Source organism: Poecilia latipinna, unplaced genomic scaffold (assembly GCF_001443285.1).
Source record: "Poecilia latipinna isolate Pla-1442-1.1 unplaced genomic scaffold, P_latipinna-1.0 Scaffold2257, whole genome shotgun sequence".
Taxonomy (NCBI): domain Eukaryota; kingdom Metazoa; phylum Chordata; class Actinopteri; order Cyprinodontiformes; family Poeciliidae; genus Poecilia; species Poecilia latipinna.
Genome location: NW_015114873.1, coordinates 45,829 through 66,597, shown reverse-complemented (window position 1 = coordinate 66,597; position 20,769 = coordinate 45,829). Strand labels below are relative to the sequence as shown.

The 20,769-nt window shown below is 40.9% G+C and overlaps 3 protein-coding genes across 9 annotated transcripts in view; 1 reads left to right on the top strand and 2 right to left on the bottom strand.

The window, feature by feature from the left end:
• Positions 1 to 8,284, top strand: part of LOC106936984 (obscurin-like) — a 26,699-nt gene extending 18,415 nt beyond the window's left edge. The window contains exons 26-46 of the mRNA XM_015018250.1: positions 190 to 358; positions 537 to 624; positions 717 to 917; positions 1,000 to 1,060; positions 1,143 to 1,220; positions 1,305 to 1,477; positions 1,632 to 1,658; positions 1,776 to 1,928; positions 2,610 to 2,655; positions 2,744 to 2,821; positions 3,346 to 5,083; positions 5,175 to 5,303; positions 5,378 to 5,491; positions 5,786 to 5,953; positions 6,110 to 6,215; positions 6,470 to 6,709; positions 6,909 to 7,132; positions 7,268 to 7,282; positions 7,517 to 7,592; positions 7,807 to 7,956; positions 8,056 to 8,284. Coding sequence (XP_014873736.1) covers positions 190 to 358; positions 537 to 624; positions 717 to 917; positions 1,000 to 1,060; positions 1,143 to 1,220; positions 1,305 to 1,477; positions 1,632 to 1,658; positions 1,776 to 1,928; positions 2,610 to 2,655; positions 2,744 to 2,821; positions 3,346 to 5,083; positions 5,175 to 5,303; positions 5,378 to 5,491; positions 5,786 to 5,953; positions 6,110 to 6,215; positions 6,470 to 6,709; positions 6,909 to 7,132; positions 7,268 to 7,282; positions 7,517 to 7,592; positions 7,807 to 7,956; positions 8,056 to 8,236 — 4,215 coding nt within the window. The 3' untranslated portion in view covers positions 8,237 to 8,284. The remainder of the gene's footprint in view (positions 1 to 189; positions 359 to 536; positions 625 to 716; positions 918 to 999; positions 1,061 to 1,142; positions 1,221 to 1,304; positions 1,478 to 1,631; positions 1,659 to 1,775; positions 1,929 to 2,609; positions 2,656 to 2,743; positions 2,822 to 3,345; positions 5,084 to 5,174; positions 5,304 to 5,377; positions 5,492 to 5,785; positions 5,954 to 6,109; positions 6,216 to 6,469; positions 6,710 to 6,908; positions 7,133 to 7,267; positions 7,283 to 7,516; positions 7,593 to 7,806; positions 7,957 to 8,055) is intronic.
• A 464-nt stretch (positions 8,285 to 8,748) lies between these two features.
• Positions 8,749 to 16,192, bottom strand: guk1b (guanylate kinase 1b). 4 transcript variants are annotated; one of them, XM_015018255.1, is made up of 9 exons: positions 16,084 to 16,192; positions 14,942 to 15,058; positions 14,747 to 14,788; positions 12,127 to 12,237; positions 11,117 to 11,213; positions 9,934 to 10,072; positions 9,725 to 9,809; positions 9,562 to 9,647; positions 8,749 to 9,477 (listed from the first exon to the last, which is right to left on the bottom strand). In XM_015018255.1, exons 2-9 carry the CDS (start codon positions 15,051 to 15,053, stop codon positions 9,448 to 9,450), a joined length of 702 nt encoding a protein of 233 aa, XP_014873741.1. In that variant the 5' UTR covers positions 15,054 to 15,058; positions 16,084 to 16,192; the 3' UTR covers positions 8,749 to 9,447. The 4 variants fall into 4 exon arrangements, with proteins under 4 accessions (XP_014873741.1, XP_014873742.1, XP_014873743.1 ...); XM_015018256.1 differs by lacking the exon at positions 12,127 to 12,237 and having other exon boundaries at positions 16,084 to 16,191; XM_015018257.1 differs by lacking the exon at positions 16,084 to 16,192 and having other exon boundaries at positions 14,716 to 14,788; positions 14,942 to 14,986.
• A 1,394-nt stretch (positions 16,193 to 17,586) lies between these two features.
• Positions 17,587 to 20,769, bottom strand: part of LOC106936985 (E3 ubiquitin-protein ligase RNF220-like) — a 39,650-nt gene continuing 36,467 nt past the window's right edge. For 3 of the 4 annotated variants that reach the window (XM_015018251.1, XM_015018252.1, XM_015018254.1), the window contains 6 exons: positions 20,319 to 20,378; positions 20,108 to 20,166; positions 19,888 to 19,972; positions 19,035 to 19,143; positions 18,313 to 18,387; positions 17,587 to 18,235 (listed from right to left, as the gene is read on the bottom strand). In XM_015018251.1, the coding sequence (XP_014873737.1) occupies positions 18,164 to 18,235; positions 18,313 to 18,387; positions 19,035 to 19,143; positions 19,888 to 19,972; positions 20,108 to 20,166; positions 20,319 to 20,378 (460 nt within the window). In that variant the 3' untranslated portion in view covers positions 17,587 to 18,163. The remainder of the gene's footprint in view (positions 18,236 to 18,312; positions 18,388 to 19,034; positions 19,144 to 19,887; positions 19,973 to 20,107; positions 20,167 to 20,318; positions 20,379 to 20,769) is intronic. The other variant, XM_015018253.1, reaches the window with a different exon arrangement.

Here is a 20,769-nt window from a genome sequence, read left to right as displayed (position 1 = left end):
CCTGTCGGCGCCGACAGGTTGGTCATAAATACTTGTATGTTATTTTCCTTCCACCATTCATACAATTCTAACAAAATACATCATAGTTTGTGGTGGTAATGTAAAACATTTCAGGAAGTGTCAAGGCCATGTTTGATCATTTGAACTCATTGGTTTTTCTATTAAAAGCCGATTCTCTCCTGTCTAAAGGATAGGGAGCCCCTTGCAGCCAGTGAGAATGTGAAAATAGTCCAACATGGTGCTCGCTGCAGCCTAACCATATTGTGCCCTGAAGGAGAGGACAGTGGCATATATACCTGCTTCGCTCACAACGACTCAGGCCAAGCCTCCTGTGAAGCTCAGCTAGCGGTTGAGGAAGGTCAGTAGTTCTAATCTGCATTTTTACACCTGCTCAGTTCATCATAACGTTGTTAAAAAGGAATGATTAGAGCACCTGAAGCATGATGGATAATGCAAGCTTTTGTACTCTTAAACAAGTTGAAGAATATTGCCACCCTAGTGCCAAATTTATTTACTAATTTTGTGTTTTTCTGTAGGTCTGCTTGATCCTCAGGAGAGGGAAGTGGAGCTGGGGAAGAGAAGGAGATTATTCTCAGTCTATGATGTCCATGAGGAAATTGGAAGGTATTGTTCACTTTCCTTTTGCTATCAGATGTTTGTTGTTGTTTTTTTTAAGGCACAGCATATCCATTTTCTTTTTTTGTTTTGTGATTTAGAGGGACATTTGGGGTGGTGAAGCGTGTCATCCACAGAAGAACAGGGGAAGTGTTTTCTGCCAAATTTCTGCCTCTTCGGAGCAGCTCTCGGACCAGGGCCTTCCAGGAGAGGGATCTTCTGTCTCGCCTCGCTCACCCCAGAGTGGCCTGCTTGCTGGACTTCTTTTGCACCAGACGCACCCTGGTGTTAATCACAGAAATGTATCCTTCCTTTTCAAACTGCCAAACTAGTTATGGGTTTGATCACATACTCGATCGGTGAGTTCTTAACATCATCATCCAGCTGCTGTTCTCATGGACTTCTGGACCATTTATTGATGAGAGGATCTGTCTCAGAAAAAGAGGTACAAGCCCAGATTTTAATTTGACTAAATCATCAGAGCTATATATACAGAATGATCATTGGGGAATATTATTTCCTTTCAGGTTCAATTTTATGTCCAGCAAATTCTAGAAGGGGTTTGTCATATTCACAGCATGAACATCATGCACCTGGATATCAAAGTGAGATTTTTATTCAGTGTCAACTATCACTTACATTTTCTGGTGATTCTCTGCCTTAATTGAGTACTTTTCTACTCCTTGTAGCCTGAAAATATATTAATGGTGTACCCGCCCAAAGACGAGATCAAGATCTGTGATTTTGGCTTCTGCCAGGAAATAGACACATCCCGACACCAGTACAGTGTGTTGGGTACCCCAGAGTTTGTTGCACCTGAGATTGTACATCAAGAACCTGTCACTGTGGCCACGGATATTTGGTGAGATTAACTGATTATGTGTCCTGAATTTGCCATAACCTGTAAATAATTTAATTGTTTGTACTAAACTCTAATAATCTGTTGCTGTTGTTGTATTAAGATAATTACTACAAAAAGTTATGTTTTGTTTATTTCTCATACTTTGTCCCATCAGGGCTGTCGGTGTCATAACATTTCTGTGGTATGTATTCAGTGATATTCAAAAATAAACTTGAATCATGCAAAATATAAAAGTGTAAATAGCAGAAGAGCTTGTTTTTTCCTAATTATTTCTTGCATAATTTTTTTGTCTTGACAGTCTGGTTTGCCGGTGCCCCTTTGTGGGCGAGACTGACCGTGCAACATTGCTCAGGGTGGGAGAGGCAACTTTAAACTGGGACGCCCCAGACATCGTATGCAGGAGCCCAGAAGCCAGGAATTTTCTCCATACAGTCCTTCAGCCGGATCCAGAGTACAACAGCTGTCTTATTTTTCACTAGCCTTATGCCTCTGTAGTTTTTTAAAATTCTTTAAACAAAATCTGACAAGAGGCCTTAATTAATAAATGATAATAGATTTCATAGTTTTATGGCAGTACAAAAAAAAAAAAAAAAGATAACTCAGTCTCAAAAGGAGACGTCTAGTTAAGTTGCAACATTTACATTTGTAATGCTAATTTAAACTATACATTTGCTGAGCATATTACTATTTAAACTAAGGGCTTGAATCATAGAACAGAAAATGAACAAAAATCAATATTTCATTTTCAGCTACAAATAACAGCAAACTAATTTTCAAAAATAACATTTTAAAACTGTTAATCCCAAAATTATTGACATTATTCAAAATGGAAGAGACAGAAGAACAACACATTCAGTGAAAGAGAAGAGTGCTGATCCTTAAAGGTCAAGAAATGGCAACAATTAAAAAATCTAAAACATCTCTAACAGGTTAAACAACATGCAGCATCTTCTTAGAGTGAGACGATGATGCCCATATTTGCACATTTATACCAGGGATGCCAATAATTATGTGTTGTATTGGTTTGTTTCCATCTGACAAACCTAAATATAAATGCTTGTGTAATCTGATTCAAAGATGCTCACATGTTTTATGTGAGTCAGTGATAACAGTATCTTATTTTGTTGTGCAGGACTCGACCATCTACCTTTGAGTGCTTGAGTCACGAGTGGCTTCAGGTGAAAAAAAACAATAAAAAAAAAAAACAGAACATTGTAGGTTTTATACTAATGAGCTCTGACGCATTATCTGTAATTATCCCCACAGGATGGAAATGCAGGGGAGGACACTGATGAAATCAACACGAGGAGTTTGAAAGACTTCATATCTAAAAGGAAGTGGCAGGTGCGTCCGAGTTATCTGCTAAAATCAAAGCCCTTCTCCAGGAGAAAGAAGATTAGTCGGAGCAGCAGTCATGAGGCCCATGGAGGAGCCACAGAGGTCTATTGTTGGCTGTGAAATTCACCAGAGACAGCACTCATCCCATCTACTATCTGTTTGACCTGCTGCCCTATGGCAGGCACTACAGGGCCTCTCTAACCAGGACAAACTGGCTCTGGGTTCTGAATGACTGAATCAGTCAATGAGTACACTTTATTAATCCCAGAGGGAAATTCGCATTTCAGCACAACCTGTCCAAATATAGACAGGTGCCTGAGGCTATATGCATTAGTTTGTGTCTGTATATTACAAAAAAAAAAAAAAATCCACGAAAGACAGTTTGTGGCTTTATTGTGACAAAATGTACTGATTATGACACTACAAGACACTGTAACAGTTTCAGCAAACATAAGGTAAATTTTCTTTGCTGTCACAAAGTATTTCAAATCATTTAACCAGTTTTTTTTTTTTTCCATTTTTCTCCTCAGCGTTCTTTGACATCTATCGGGTCTGTGCTCACTCTGAGGCCCATCCCCGAGCTGCTCGATGCTCCTCTTAGAGAGACGTCGGTTGCGGTGCCCCGCGAGCCGCAGGAGCACAGCAGCACCTCCCTGAGCAGCGGCTCCTCATCGGAGTATGATGAGGCCGACTCTTGGGACTTTTTCCAGCACTGCAGCCAGACAGAGGAGGAGGAGGATACAGAAGAAGAGTATGACCCCTTAACAGAGAGGGCACAGATCTTGGAGCCGTATCCTAAATGCCTCCTAAGTTTACAGGAGGATGTAGGGGCTTTTGGGGAGGATGAGGATGGAGAAATGGGAGAACGGAGGAGTGTTACCGAGCGCAGCATGAGCAGAGCATCGATTGCGTCATCAACAACAACAACAGACCAACAGACACCTCAGAGGGAACGACGCTTCAGCAAGGATAGCAACCGATCTTTGTACCTCTCTGACGGCGACGAGGGCTCAGGGAGTGACGGAGGCCGCATTCCCAGAGGAAGCGTCATCCGAAGCACTTTCTACAACAGCTCTCAACAGCTTTCCCCTCTGTCTGCGAGACACATGACTTTGAGGGACAAATTCCAGGCGAAAAAGCAGGAAAGAGGCCGTAAGCCTCTCAGGAGGAGCTTCTCGGGGCGGCTCAATGAGCCTCTGATTGAATACGTGGAGGATGAACCCGAGAGCAACCGTGGGCAGAGACGAGGATCCGTACAGCCCAGCATGCAGAAGTCCTCTTCGTTTGATGATGGGGTGGGCTTCTCCCACACCAACGTACCGCCACACAGACGGAGCAGGTCTCTTGACGAGTATTCCCGTCGATCTCCCAGCTCAGCCAGCCATGAAAGCGCACACGAAGAAGAGGCCTCTCACAGCACGAAGGAAGAAATCACATATGGTGAAGCAGCTGGGAGAAACTCACTAATTTTCCAGAAAGCTCCGAAGGTCTCAGGACGAAGAGGCTCAGTCGCTCTGACACAAGGGGTATTTAGTGGATCATCTCTTCCATCTGAGTTCCTTGCTGGAGGCAGAATGAGATCCAGGCTGGGTCAGGACCAGACTGAGGGAGACACGCTGACCAGCTCCCAGGGGTCTCTGGCAGAGTCTTTCATTCTGGAGCATGGTGGATCTGAGTCTTCAAGTAGAATAGGCTCCTTTGATGAGCTCAGTCATGGTCATGTCGGAAGGAGATACCGATCAGGAGGGAGTGATGAAAATGATGAACACAGTGAACCCCTGATTACACCCTCCCCTACCCCATTTCAGGAAATAAAACCTCGAAGTTCCCGTCCTCAGCCTCCACCACGTAATCGGACCCGGTCCAATCCTAACTTGTCTACAATTAGCAAAGGTCAGCCAGAGAGGCCCTCAATGCCGAGTCCCAGTCCAAGCCTCTGCTCTCTAGGAACTCCTGAGAGGCCTCCCAGAGCCCGGGACAAGAAAGAGGGCGCCATGCTCCAAAGGCATGCATCTGCTCCGGCTCTGGAAGCGCGCCCACCGACTGGAAAGTCCCCCAAACTGGGTCTCCTGAGGATCTTCCGAAGGCAGTCCTGGACCGGCCACTCATACACCCAGCTGGAGAGTACGGAGCTGGGGCCCACACTGGGAGAGATCATGAAGCCCGACACGCCCACTATGTCTCTGAGGAAGAAGATGAGAGCTTCAGCCTCCAGTCTGACCAAACTGTTTTCCAGGTCCTCCAGTAAGGAAAATGTCAGTAAAGGAGGTAAGTTGAGTTTTATTTGTACGTAATCCCAAATTAGGGATGTAGTTTGTTGTTTAATACCAGATTAATAATTTTTTTTTGGATGTTTAAGGGCCAATAGTAAAAGGATCCACTGCCATCCCAGCTGAGAGGGAACAGAGCAGTGGTCTCGAGACCCCCAAAAAGAGAAACTCAAAGCTCCTCTCATCTTTTAAAATACCACCATTCAAAAAGATAAAAGGTAACAAGGAAACACGCTACAGTTCATCATTTATGAAACATCTGTTTAATTTATTTTCTTCATAATCATGTCAGTTCGTCCCAGCAAAGCAGAGGTGCTCCAGCTAGACGGAGGCGGAGTCCTGCTGGTGTGGAGGCCTGTCCAGTCCGATGACCCGGCCACTTACTGTGTGCAGTACTGTTCAGAAGGTGAGTTTCAGTTGCAGATGAAAATTTACATTTCACCTTACATAAAGTGAAACATCTCAAAATCTCTTTATGTTTGCTTTTTTATTCTTTCCGTACTTTGAAAAACCAAACTCATCAACATGTCGTCAGGTAGTCGTGCTTCCCAGTGTTTGCAGTGATCACTTTGTTTTCATTCTGTTGTTTTCATTCTGTTGTTTTACAGCGAACATTTATAAAAGCTTTCTCAGAGGCCTTGAAAGCTGTTTCTTTTTTTAGTTTTATTTTTCTGGATTAGTCTCCTGTGTGTTTCCTCAGGTGGCGAGTGGACAGTCCTGTCAGATGAGGTGGCAGACAGCTGCTACGTAGTGAAGGATTTACCGAAAGGGGCGTCGTATGTGTTCAGGGTGGGCTGCGTCACCAGGACAGGAGCAGGACCTTTCAGTGAAGCTTCAGCTCCCATTGTCATGTCCACTCATCCTGAAGGTATTAAAAGCTGCACATTGTGTTAGCTGCTGCAAACTACGCTAATCATTTCCTAAAGTTTTCTTCTCGTAGATCATAGTACACTGTTTCGAAACCTGCGGGTACATCCATGTAGAAGATAATAATCCTTCTTGTATTTTTTTTATTATTTTGCAGATATCCGCATTCCTCTCATTCAGACTGACTCAATCGGGTCAAAAGTACCTGGATCAGAACATCAAACCGTAAACAGGAACTACAGCTTCCTGTCTGAGATCAACAGGTCACTGATGACAAAAAGTAGTTAAGCAACAATAGAACTGTTTCTGTTTGCTCAGCAGTTTCATATCTGAACATGACAACTTTACAGGTGTATTGTTGAGATCAAAGTTATCTGTTACCTTCAAAAATGGATTATTAATGGAAGGAGGGGGAGATACAGTTTTTGTGCATCTGCAACTCATTTAAAATAGACCTTTATCTGTTGTTCCTCCCAATTAAACACATATTTCTTTTAAACGCCCTGCTTTCTCTCAGGGGTCGTTTCAGTGTCATAAACCTGTGCAGGGATGTGGAAACCAGTCAGGTATTCGCCGCTAAGATCACTCCCTACCAGGCCGAGCAAAGGCAGCTGGTGCTGCGGGAGTACCAGCTGCTCAGGAGGCTGCATCACCCCCACCTGGTTCAGCTGTACGCTGCTTTCATCACCCCTCTGTATGTGCTGCTGGTGGAGGAGCTGTGTCCCGGCAAGGAGCTGCTGCACAGTCTGGCTGCAAGGTAAGCTCAAATACTTTAAGCATTTCATTTTAGATACATAGACTGGAATGAGACTCTGTTCTGTCTTTTGGTTTTTTTAAATTGTGGTTCAAAGAACTCATATATATAATGATTTCAGTGAGAACACAAAGCTAACTAGAAACTTTGCATTAGTTGGATTTAGTTTGAACTCAGAGCTTATATGATTCTACGTCCTTAGAGACCTGTATGCAGAGAGTAATGTGGCCGAGCTGCTCCATCAGATTGTCAGCGCAGCGGACTACCTCCACAGCCGCCGGGTCATCCACCTGGACCTGAAGTCTGACAACATGCTGGTGGACGATGGCAACCACCTGAAGATCATCGACTTCGGCTCAGCTCAGTCCTTCGTACCCGGACAGCCTCTCAACATCGAGCACATTCACGGCTTCGCAGACAGCAAAGGTAGCAGTGTGGGGGCGGAGGGAGTTTTCTTCTTTTTTCTTTTTTTTTTACATCTGAATTTACAAGCAAAAATTATTGTTTGGAAGATTTAAGATCTAACATACTCAATGTTTGACTGTCATGGCCTTCCAACAGACTGCTGCAGAAAAGGTGCACTTTACTGAAGAAAGGCTGAATGGTTGGATGGATGGAAATAACAGAGCCTAACTTCATCTCAGCTGATCTTAGCTACCATAATCTAACAAACACAAGTCCATTTATCATTTATTTTTTTACCCAATTACAATTTTAACCATTTTCCATATTAAGAGGAGAATAAATTGTTTTAATGGACAATACTCTGCTTCTCTCTGCTTTTATCAGTCTATATTGTCCTTCCTAAAGCTCCAGAAATCCTGGAGGGTCAGGGTGTGGGGCCGGAGACTGACATCTGGGCCGTTGGAGTCCTGTCCTTTATCATGTAAGCACTGACAAAACAAGTGTAAAATACCACAAAATAAGATTTTATTTTGTTTAAAGTCAAATATAAGATCAATTAAAATTATATAGTTATATAGCTGTTAGGGATTTTTTTAAAGATCTTAAGAAAATTAAAGACACTCACAGATAGAGCGCATCATTTGTTGCTCCAAAATATCTAATTATTCTATCTGCTTGTAAATTTTCACCACAAGGCTGAGCGCCGACAGTCCCTTTTATGCCGAACACAGCTGGGAGCAAGACAAAAACATTAAGAAAGGGAAGATCCAGTTTGGCCGCTGTTACCCTGGTCTGTCAGAAGGAGCTTTAAACTTCATGAAGAACAGCCTGAATAATAAATCCTGGTGAGTGTCTCTCAGTGTCAGTGATTAGATTGGATTTGTTTATATAAAATATTGATGAGAACACACAGTTTTGATGGGTTAAAAAAAAAATGTTTGCAGGGGGAGACCAACGGCGGCCGAGTGTCTCCAGAACCCGTGGCTTCGCGCCCATCGGGCCCCACACAAAGTCCGACCCTCCAAAGTGTGCTTCTCCACTGACAAGCTCAGAGCTTTCCTCAAGCAGAAAGAAGAGAAACGAGATCAGGTGTGCACAAAACATCAGGGGCCGTTCTTCCAGTGAGGTAAAACAAAACACGCAAACGCAAAACCTCTTCATCGTTGTGAACAACAGCAAAAAAATATATATATATATATATATATATATCACTGCAATTGTGTTTTTCCTGGTGTGACTTTTCTTCTGTTAAACAAAACCAAAGTTAGTTTCATAAAATGAAATATCCTGACTTTAAACGCGTCTTAATGAGTCTCAGTTTGTGAAATCTTTTCGATTTGGTTTTGATGGAAACATTTCAGGGATTAGTTAGGACTGCACACTGATGCATGAGTTGACAGGTTTTGATTGCTCTCAAAGTGATTTGCTGCCTTCATCTGTTAAAGCGTCAAATGTTTGGTCTTACATATAACATCTGTTTTTTGTGTGTTTTAAGAAAACTACAGAAAATTTCAGAAATGTATTCCAAACTTTATTACTCATAAGTTTGCAATGAATAAATAGAACAGTGTTTTGTGAATGACCTCCTGTCTTGAAGTGAATGGAGAAAAAAAATAAATAAATGACACTCAAAGTGCTTTGTTAATGTCCCCAATCTCTTTATTTATCCACATTTCTATATAAACATGTGATATTGAACATCAATGGAAATCTACAAAATACAAAGTCTTCTCTGTGCAGGAATGTTTTAGTTATTTAATATTAGTGTTGAGCAAAAGTATGCATAAATACAGTTTTCAGTGGGTTTCTATGCAATTTATTAAAGTATGATTTCTCCATCTGTCCATTTATCCATACATCCCACTCCTTACTAGCTGGGTTTTTGCAAGATATATATTTCAAAGACTGACTACAGTGAAAATATCCCCCATCAATTAATTGTGAACATTCATGCTTCAAATAGGCTAAAAAGCACTGAGAACTCTTATACCCTGAACCCTGAATTTGCTATACCAAATAAGTGCCAAAGGTGTTTAGTAGAGGCCAGAAAAAAGTTTCAAATTATACAGTTTTAAGATATTCATACATACATTTGACCAGTTTTTCTTTCACTAACTACAACAGAAATTCTTGCTCAGCAATGAAAACATTTTAACCCAAACGTTTGCATTTCTTTACTTGCATGGAAACAACACAGGTGCAGAGAAATGTAAAGAGAAATAAAAAAAACAACAACAACATATCTTCTGCTCTTTTCTTCGGTCGTGTTCATTCTCTGGGAGAGTTATTCTGATCAGAGTCACAAGCAGCAAAACAAGTGGGTAATTGTTTTTGGTTCATTTGGCCTCCTGGACCTTCTTGATTTCCTGTAAGGGGAGAAATAATAAAATACTGCAACTTGTACAAGAAACACAAACCGATAAAAAGCCACTGTTCTACTGTTTACATACTTCATCGAGGATTTCTTTCAGCTCCTCATAGGCCTTCTCTAAGTCATCATTGATGATAACTATGTCAAACACTCCAGGCTCTTTACCTAAAAACAATTTCATCTCGTTTAGCCTTTTGTGTTTTTACTTCAAGGTGTTTTATTGGGATTGTGAAGAAACTCACTAAGCTCCATATCGATGCGTGCGGCCTCCAGACGTTTCTGTAAACTCTCCTCCGTCTCTGTCTGCCGGTCTCTCAGACGTTTTTCCTAAAACAGAACATGGCATCACCTTTATCATTAAAAACAGTATTTATTTTGATCCAGCTGTAAACAAGCTCAATTAAGAGTATAACAACAATGTTGGTGTTCAGGCACATGCGAATTGCATTACCAGGATCTCCATGGATGGAGGTTGGATGGAGATGTAGATGGGGTCCAGATCAGTCTCTTTAATCCGCTTCACCCCCTGGATATCCACATCGAGGATGCAGATCAGATTCTTAGCTCGTACATCTTCCACAGCAGCTTTACTGAAAGCAAAAAATGACAGCAGAGAGATTGTAGAACAACTGAGACCAAACAGGGAGGTTTTGCTTGTGTTTAAGCAGGTTTTGGGTGCATTTATGCAGTTTTGCTCTTTACAAAGGCAATGACCAGGGTAAGAGGATCTCTGCATTGATCCAGGCTGCTCAGACTCGGTGAGTGAACGTTATCTTCAGAATAAGGAGAGATTAAAGGTGACTCATAAGATGCTAAGCTGCTGTGGTGCTCTTTTTAACTTATAGGTTAAAGCTCCATCTGTCACTTAGGGAATGTGAACCTGTAACTGCTTCATGCTTTTTAATGAATCTTCCTTCATTTTTCTTTTTATTTCCCCCTGTGAGTTTTTGCTTTGGTAAGTATCCCTTAAATTTATAATAAATGTTTCCTGTGCTCGAATGGGTCATTATTAAAGGTGCTCAGATTTTAACTCTGGTTCTATTTTTACTCACACATTAAAGGGTCTAAGCGTTGGAGTAGTCCTTTTTTGATAATGAATCCCACCTAAACTTGTTTTGGGTTGATGCCCTCCTTGTGTTATTGAGGAACACCTGGAGCTGGTCAAATCCCAGCCTTTGAGATTTAGCTGATTAACCATCAAACCTGTGTTGGTCAAATAGGGCCAGCAGACAGCAGCTGACTTAACAGTTTTCTTATCATATCTGTGCATTAACCAGGATTACAGAAAAAAAAGTGATTATTTAAAATCATTTTACAGATGTTCTTGAAATGCTACAATAACACTAAAACGCTTAATGTTATTGTAACACTTTTTTTTCCCCCCTCCAGGACTGCTCTGGATGTGATTCCATCTATGTCTACAAGTGCTGCCCACAGCATGATGCTGCTACCACCATTGTAAATTAGTTGCACTGGCTTCAGTTTAGGGGTATTAAAGTAAACCGGGCTGAATATAAATGTTCCAAAAAATATATATAAAAAACACATGCATCAATCACATGCATTTCTCCATGAAAAACATATGAGTTCGTAATATGCCAAAAATGCGTTGTAAACATAATGACATACGTTACCTTGTTCCATACATGTTGCCAGAAAACTCAGCATTCTCAATAAACTCTCCGTTGTCGATGCCTTCCTGCATGGCCTCTCTCGTCGTGAAGTGGTAGTCTGCAAGACGCATCATTGGTTATAATGCTAGATCTGCCGGAAAACACTCTGCTTTTAGAAAATAATACATATAATGCACAACAATCATAGTAGAAAGCAACATGGATTCCAACCAATTAAAAACAAAATCAGCTGCAAATAAAATTTCATCAACTGAAGCTAAGTTTACAAATGTTTTATTTGTTACTGTAAGCCTGTATCTAAACAATATTCAGTGTGAGTCAAATATCAGCATAAAAAAACATAATAATACTGGCGTTCCTTTTTCCATACCAGATCCACTGATCTAAATCCTTCAAACGTCAAAATCTCTCGGTATCTAAAAACACAAAGTTTCAGAAGCGAGCAAACACATTTCTACCTCTACCACTGATCTCCACATCACATGGCAACTAATGCATTTGGAACTGAATACGATCCAAAGAGAAATGACAAGTGAGCTGGAAACAGTAAATATCATTCAAATTGGGGGATGATTTAAAAAAAAAAAAGATTATTTTTTGCCCAAAGTTGGCTACATTACAGCTGGAGGAATTCAATAATAGTCAAAAATTAAAAATCAGGAAAGGAAAATAAAGAGCAAGATATTTTTTGAATTTAAAAACCTTGATTTAGTGGCGCTAGTGGTCGAATCTGAATGGTTAGAGCTCACTTCGCTACAGTGGAGGGCGGAACAGTTTTATGGGATGTTGGAAATGGGAATCACTGAAGAGGCAACACAGGGGGCTATTTTCAAAAGCTTTTTACTCCAAAGTGTAAACTGTCTTATCGCGATTCCCGTTCTTTATTACAGTTTGTAAAATCATGACCGATTCCCTTATAAATCCAATGACAGTATGCCATGGTGATGAAAGTAACCCCCATCCCTCTATCTTAACAAGCTGTGATGAGGAATCACAGTGATAAAGATCACCTTTATCTTTGTGTTCTGATTCTTTTGGACACGAAAATGAGGTTTCAGAGGAAAAGATGTCTGCTACAGGCAGTAAAGTAGCCCCCAGAAGCATGGGGAGCTTGTTCAGCCCTATGGAGAGAGCAAAAAAGGCACAGAAAGAGGTTTATCCCTTTATATGAAGGGGGATTACACAAGGTGACAAAAACTATTTGTGCAGTTCGCTTGGGAGTAAGAAGTGTCGTAGTGCTGTTGTAGCGAGGGCAGGGAAAGGGAAATCCACTCTTATGACAGCCATGTAGGTTCAAATTCAAGTCCATGTCTGCCGTGAGTTGTCACTGCGTGTTAGCAAGGTGATGCTAACACAGCGTTAAAACGCTAAAACATCAAACACGTGCCAACTAGGCATGGGCCGGATGCAGGCATCAAGGTACACTTCAGTTTTAGAGCCCATGGCTTACAGTCTTTTTAAGAGTTTTGTCCTGCTTCATGAAACACACAACAGCTGATCCTTCCTTCCCATATGTTGTTGCACACTGCTGGTCAGCTGGCTGAATAGCAGCAACTTTTCCATTGCTGACAGGAGAGACAAATTCTGCTTTTTTTTATTCCGTTCTACAAAAGATGCTAAGGTTTCAATGCTTTTCAAGTAAATAGTCTGGTTTATCCCTGGGTCCAGTTTCCACATGCCCAAAGGTGCCTCAAAGAAACAAGTAGAAACATCCTGGTTCTGTTCAGGAAGAAGTTGATTTCTGTGTCCCAAATAAGATTGGTTTTTGTGCAAAAAGGGCGTATCCATATGTGCCTCAACAGCAACAGGCCTTCTAAAGACGCTGGTTGAAGCTGCATTACATGCAGCACTGTGGGTGTGTTTTTCTTTCTTTTTTTTTTTTCTCACTCTCCCCCTCATGTGTCTTGGCTGTGCAGGTGAGTGCAGCTGTTCCCACTTCACCTAATCAGCATGTAAAGCAGAGTACTTAAACTGTGGGAGTCTGGTTCAGACACAGGCCTGGATTTATTAGGTGTGAGAACCTTATGGGTTTGATCTCACCGGACATCTCCTGTGGACTCTACCAGGTTACTCCATTGCAGGGAGCTTGTTGTGATCAGAAAGGAGTGTGTATTTACTCATTTGAGAAGGAGGGTGAGTGTTTAGTTACTTTTTGTAGGGAATAACTTATTTTTGGTTGTTAAAATATGTTTTTCTTTTCTGTTTGGTTTTGGTGCTCTCTCATTTTGCTTTCGGGGAGGAATTTTGGTTGACTGCACTGACTACATTTATCACAGGATTAAAGTTTTTTAACTAGTTGTAAATAATAAGTTATGTGGTTATTTACTTAATCTATTTTTTGCCACATCTTGTTTTTGAGCTTTTCATTTATCCCAAAACACAATTTTGTTCACTCCTAAGATCACATGACTCTATTTTCCAATTATATCTATAGCTTCCTTTAAAACAGGGTCCCCCCCCCGGTCAACAAAACTTTTCTAAGGTTTCTTTCTCGAAAAACTAAGACCGGCCCCGACCAAGGAAAAAGTTTGGGGACCCCTGCTTTACAACATTGGCCTTTACAAGATGACAAATGCTAAAATATTCACACACAGATTTCCCCATCTCCTAGACATCCATCTGCAGACGTAGCAAGCTGGTAAGAGTTTGATTTTTTTCATAATAAAAATAATCCAACATGGTTAACATAATGACAGATTACTGTTATCAAATGCACTCAATGATCTTAATATTTGGAGACAAACCCTGTGATCCGATGAAGCTACTGTTACATTTTGGACAGGTCACCCTTGGGAAAAAAATTTTTTTATCTCAAGTGGTTCTTGTAAAATAATGGTTGCAAGCCAGAGAACATCATCCCAAATGTGAAGTATCTCATGTTATGGGATATTTTGATGTAGGACAGATTGGTCCACCCGGTATCTCGGGTATAAAACAGTCTTCCTGTAATAATGCAGAGTTACAAATTGGTTAAAGGACAACAAAGTCCTTGTTTTGGAGTGGTCAACACAACGCTCTGATAAATTTGTGGGAAGAGCTGAAAAGTTGTGTGTGAGCGAAGCAAACCTGGCTCAGTTACACCAGCTCTGTCAGAGAGAATGGGACAAAATCGCACCAAACTATGGTGAGAAGGAGACCCAAAATGTTTCAAGCAAGCCATACAGTTTAAAAGCCAATTATACAAAATGAATCTAAAGACAGTTCAGCAAAACTGCAAGAAAATCTTATTTATAGCAAATCATTTTGGTAATCCTCATTGACCTGGAACAGGAGCAGTTTAGTCTGGTTTAATCTCAAGACAGTGAGGGGAATCAAGGTTGTTCCTTTTTATATAGCAAATAAAAATAAATGATTTCTTCAGTGATTTTAAAAAAAAATGTTTTATCATCTCAGGGGGAATTCAAGTTGCTCTTTTTTTTTTCTTCTTTAAATTAAAGGACATTTTGTGATGTCATACATTTATGTTTTCAACTTTGGTCTAAATACTGTTAATGAAACCCTGATCTTTTTTTTATTATTTTATTACTGAAGGTTATTAGACGGTGGGAATCCCATACCGGCCCATGCCTAATGCAGACGCTACAAAAGGTGTCACCTACAAAAGCCATCCTGCAGCCAGAGCCTCCGTACCTTTGCCATCTTCTTCCCCTGGTCGAGGGTTTCTTGTCGTGTCTGAGAAAAGCATGGCATCATTAAAAAGCACTTAGATGCTGCAAAGTCCTCAGCTTAATAACAGAATCTGTTGAATTTGACAGTCGGCACCGCTTCCTCCTTCGGTTAGGCTCATGTTATGGAAGCTAATCACTAATTGGCACACAGACATACGTGACACGCTGAATCCAAACACTCCCTCGTGCTCCTTCATCAGCCTCTTCAGCAGGGTGCTCTTCCCTGCCCCAGAGGGGCCGCTCAGCACCACGGGCCTCGGTCCTGACATTGTTCCTGAAACACACACCGAATGCTCAGGATTGTCGGTACCGCAACAAAACGAGTGTGTGGACTGTAGTGTAAATTTCTGATTTTTTTAATATTTTTTTTTTCTTTTATAAAAAGCACTAATGGAAAGCCACGATTTTGAGTTGTGTAAGCGATTTCTCCTCGGCGCTGAAGCTCAGCAGCTATCCTGTTAGCCGTCCTAAAGTGCACTGAGGTTAATCCTTTGATCCACTGCGCTGTCAGGTGGAGCATTTCACACAGAGGGTTAAAAACAAGCTGCTGCTCTGATAATATCCCGATTTCAATCCCTGCTAGCAAACTGCTGGGCAAGAAGAAATTTCTCTTTAATTAAACAATTACTCTATGTCCTAACAGCTGGCCTGTAAGACAGCCAGAGCCTCTGAGGGTAGTAACATCAGGAGTGGCTGTTAATGAAGTCATGATGGGTCAGTCAGCAGGATTAATTAGATCTGGGACAGGTGGCCTATTTACCTGCTGCCACAAAGAGAGGACGATGTTCCAGGGACACCAAAACAATTAACACACTAACTTAATGACACAGGAGTCTCTGCCTAAGAACATAATAATATTCCATTATCTCTAAAAGGCTGCAATAACTTATTTTAGTTGTTACTGTTATTTGGCTGCTTAATGTTTATTTCTGATGGTAATGTAGTGATATCTACTGCGGTGTATCAGTTATTTTAGTAGATCTATCTCGATAGTCTTTTACACAGAACAAAACGGTATAAATTAAAGACAATTAACAAACCGGTGAATAACTTAAACAGTAAGCTGTTGCTTTCAACATACTGTAAAATGAAGATTTACTTGTGTTATTTCCAGTGACGCATCAAATATGTCAAACCCCAAAACAATTGGAATTAATCAGTCAATAAATGCTGGACAATGTCCTCCAGCAGCTATGATTGTGTATATGGTGCAGCACTACTATATATTCTTCTGCCCCTTTACTCCCATATTTTAGTTTGACTTTAGGTTTAAGGAGTTTGGTAAAAAGTCCATCTTACCTTTCCTCGCTGCGCCTGAATCGTCTGTTCTGCAGAGACGTTCAGCAACAAGCGATTCTTAAGCCTGGCATCTTAATGGGCTGAGTGCAATCCCAGTGTGTGTGTGTGTGTTTGTGTCACACTGGAGCAGCTGTCAGTCTGAATTACCACCATCTCCATTTAGCTCAGTGACCAATCACATGTGAGCCCTCTTTGCATAAGATGGGCTAATCTTCAGGAACAAATAATTATTCATTCAGTAGTGCTTTTGCTTGTGAAGCATCAAAATGTTTCCTGGATTGTGGCTTCAAACTCGAACCAAAGGGTTATTTTGCAGACGTGCTTTGGGATTTTGCCGCTGCAGATGATGGCTGATGGTAAAGGGAAGCACAGGTGTTATTGACAGACAGAGTGCCTTGCTAAACTGGACATACTGCTTAACTTCTTACATGTCACATTACAACCACAAACCTTAATATGTTTTCTTGGCATTTTACAAGATGGGCCGACACAAAAGTACTGCATAATTGTAACATGTCAGGAAAATGACAAATTGTTTTTGAAACTTTATTCAGATGAAAAATTGCCAGTTTTGACCTATATATTTATTTATATTCAGCCTGCCAGAGTCAACATTTATTATAATCACCCTGCAGTTGCAGCTCTACCAGCTTTTCACCTCTACAGACTGAACCTGCTGGTTTTTCTTTGCAAGATAGTTCAGACTCAGATTTGATGGATGGTGATTGGAAACACCTTTTTTTTTTTCCCCAAGTATTGCCACAGATTATCAGTTGGATTTAGGTCTATACTTTGACTGGCCCATTCTTACACATGAATGTGTTTCTATTGAGACCATTGTATTGCAGCTGTGGTTGCATGTTCAGAGTCGGTACCCACTGAGATTTTAAGTTGCACTTCAGTCTCACATCATTTCCTACAGGTTTTCTCTCTGCTCTGACCAGTTTTCTTGTCACTGGTGGAAAAGAAAACGTCTCTACAGCGTTACACTACCACCTGAACTGTGATGATGACCAGCTTGGGATATTGTTTCACCTGATCTAACCCTAAACCTGCTTTGACTTGCGTTCCTTTGTCCTCGCAAAGGTTTTGTTGGTGTACATCAGCAGAACGCAGACAAGATTTGGATTTACATATTTCCTCATAAATTCAACGTAGCAACCAAGCTGAGAACATTTTGGAGGCTTAAACTGGTAACATGGGTCTAGCTTGGAGACTTGAAGTCAGATGTTTCCTTAATGGTGTATTTTCAAATGTTGAGTTGTGAAAATCTTTCTGTTTACGTACTGGGCTCAAACGTTTAGGTGTTAGGCCACGGTTGGTGTCAAAGGCTCAAAATAGCAAAGGTTTAAGGTTCCTCACCTCCATATGAGCTGCATTAGGCTCTGCTGGCTAATCCTGCTCGACTCACTTCTTAAAGGGCAACCGCACCACATCCAGTTATCCTTACAGGGGGAGGCTGACGAATATCTGCCTTTCAAATTATTTATAAACACAAAAACAAGTGTTTGACGCATTTTAATGTAGTAATGTTGATAAAAAGTACATTTAATAAAGTAAATGAAAGAAAAGTGTTGGTAAAGACAAAATGCGACTGACTGAGATGAAATTACAGGGAACATTTGAAACCTAAAGTAGTACAAACAACAAATACAAAAGAAACTAAACAAAGACATTAGTCTGTACAGTAAATACAAACAGGCTGTTGTGCTAGTCAACATCATATACACACAGCACTCAATACATACATACACAAAACTATGTACATGTGCTTTCAGTTCATTTGAGTTTAACATTTCCCCTTTAAACAGACAAAAGATTAAAAAAAAAAGAAAAGATAAATTATTATTTTCCCAAAGCATTTGTAATGCCTGAGCTCTCAGCTGATGTTTCATTCTGCAGCACAAAAGTCGACCTGGGAGCAGGTCAGAGGTCAGAGGACATTAGTGGATGTTAGTAGTTCGTTTAAAAACGGGAGCGTGTGAAGATGAAGGCGGACATTCGGGACAGACCAGCTGCCCCAATATCGCCACCTCTGATTGGCTGAAACTGAAACATTTCCCCCTTCGGTCCCTGCAAGCTACAGATAGACCCGCCTCAGGTCTCCGGGCGACGTGATGGTGTTGCACTGAGGACACAACTTCTTTGCTCCCTGAAACGGAAAGAAGTCTTCAGTCCACAACTGTCTCTACAGTTCATTTTTCTGTTTGTGTGAGTCGGAGGATTTACCAGCGTCCGCAGCCAGCACTCCTCACAGTGGACATGCCAGCACTGGATGGAAGTGAGCGGTGTTGTATATGTGTCCTGCAGGCAAACAGAAACGCACAGCTGTAGTTTGAAAAGCTGCCACTAGATGTCCTTAAGCCATTAAGAAAAAAAAAAAAAAGAACACCACGAAGAAACAGGAAATGAGATTTTATTGGAACGAATCATTTTTTGTTATGACCAGCATCATTTAATTTTGAAACAGTCATAGTAGCTCAGAATTTTAAAGCTTGTAGAAAAGGGGAAATTATTTTATCTAGAAGAAAAGAAAATTAGATAAAATATGCTTTTTTTTAATTAGATGTTTTTATTTTTAAATGGTATGTGGTTTCAGAACCCAGGTATTGTTAGTTTTTGTTGTTTTACTTGCAGTGCATGAAAATGATATATAAACTGTGATGTGGAATGTTGGGTAATTCAGTCAAGGCAAACTCTTCAAAGTTTTAAATGTTTCTGTTATTAATCTACAGCTTTTCATAGGCTTATGAATCTAAACCAGTAGATGACACTTGCATATATGATTAAACAAAAAGCAATATTTATATTCCAGTGAAACACCATGACTAATAATGTAGATTTATAGCCCTGAACACAGGCCCCTGCAGGGACTTCAGCAGTTTTGACGCTGCTGCTCTCCTTCCTTCCTGCATTTCTGCTCTGTTGGTTTAATTTGCCATCATACTCACCATGCAGATGAGGCATTTAAATCTGTCTCCTTTAGACAGCTGTTTCTCCAAATCTCGGATCCGAGCTTTAAGCGCGTCCAGGGTTGTCGGCGTGGAGTCCTCTGAAAGCCTGGAGGCACACACACACACACACACAGATGGACACACACTCAGAGCTGAGCGCGCTCAGTAACAGCATGGCAGAGCGAAAGGTGCGCGAGTTACGCTGACACTGGAGAGTCATTTATAAAATTGAAGACAGATTAAATTATTCGCTGGCCAACATGGACACTGAGCATGAAATTTAGCAGCAATCACATTGCCGGCATTGGCTGTCTCATTTATCATAGGAAGGAGACAGGGCCTGTGGAGGGGAGGGGGGAGGGTTGTCCTCACACAAACAGACACACAATTACAGGATAGACTGTATGTGCAAACAGACTATACAGGCGGGACACAATGCATTAAGTGTGATGAAACATGTGTACATGCTTGCATGGTCTGCTAGGACCTTGACGGATGAGATCATCACATTGATACAGTGTTGTATATCATGCTGAGGGGGCAGGCAAGTCTGATCTGATGGAGAACCGAGCCGCCAAAATACGGTTTGCAGAAAACCACGGTCACACCTGCTCAGCTCTAATTGGCTCCTTCACACCTGAAAATGTTTCGCTCTGTCCGTTCACCCTGTGCATGCTGGGAAATGGGACAGCACCACCATCATCAGCTCCGTGGTGAGCGCTAAGCTTGTGTTTCTCTATCATCACTTTGACATAAACCAAGCAGCTTCCTGAGTGCTGCACAACTAAAGAGCAGCAAGTTTTGAATATTCGAGGTGAAAGTCGATGACATGCCGAAAAGCCCGACTTACGGCTCTATCTCTGCGTTCCTGCAGGTTCTGGGAAGACCGGCTACGGTAGTGTCCTGCTTCTCTCCGCTGCTTGTAGAGGGTCTCCCTGAGAGAAAAAAATAAATAAACAGATAAATGATTTAACACTTTGAAACATTTAAAACGCATGACCAGACATTTCAGAAGAAAATCTTTGTAAAAAAAAAAATCTAGTACATTGTTTCCACTCAGTGAAACTCACCATCGTTTGACCATTTGGGAAAGTCGAGCTTCAGTCTGGAATCAGGCAGCATGCTGCTGCTGAGACACAACCGGAGCACGAGTTAGAAAGCCAAGCAGCTTTGCAAATAAAATCACAATGATTAGGTAGCATAGATGGAATGTTTTTATTCTTATTTTTTGTCTGCCTGACTGTTTAATGTGAACGGGACATCATTAGGAAAGTTACATACTTTGCTGCCGACTCTTTGGAGCTTTCTGCTGAGCAGGGGATTACATCCGTCTCACTGTATCTGCAGCCGCAGTCAGGAAAAACACAACAACTACAAACAGCATGTTTAGAAAACAAATACTGTCATCAGGGAATAATTCCCCAGACTTTAGCCCTTAGGCACTTTGTAAAAAAATGTTAATGATTTTTATTTTATTTTTGATTTAATGATTATTTTTTAAAAAAAAAGAGAAAATGTCAGAGGAGAGGATTATATTTTTAATGCTGCATTAAGACAGCTATGTAAAGAAAGAAAGAAAAAAAAAAAAGAAACCTCATTACACAATGTTGATGTAGTTTAAGAGCACATTTAGGTATGTGTATGTTTTTTTCCACAAAATTATTTAAAAGGCAGTAAATTTAAGAAATGTAATTGATTTAACTTCATGATGACTAAATGATTGTCTTTTATG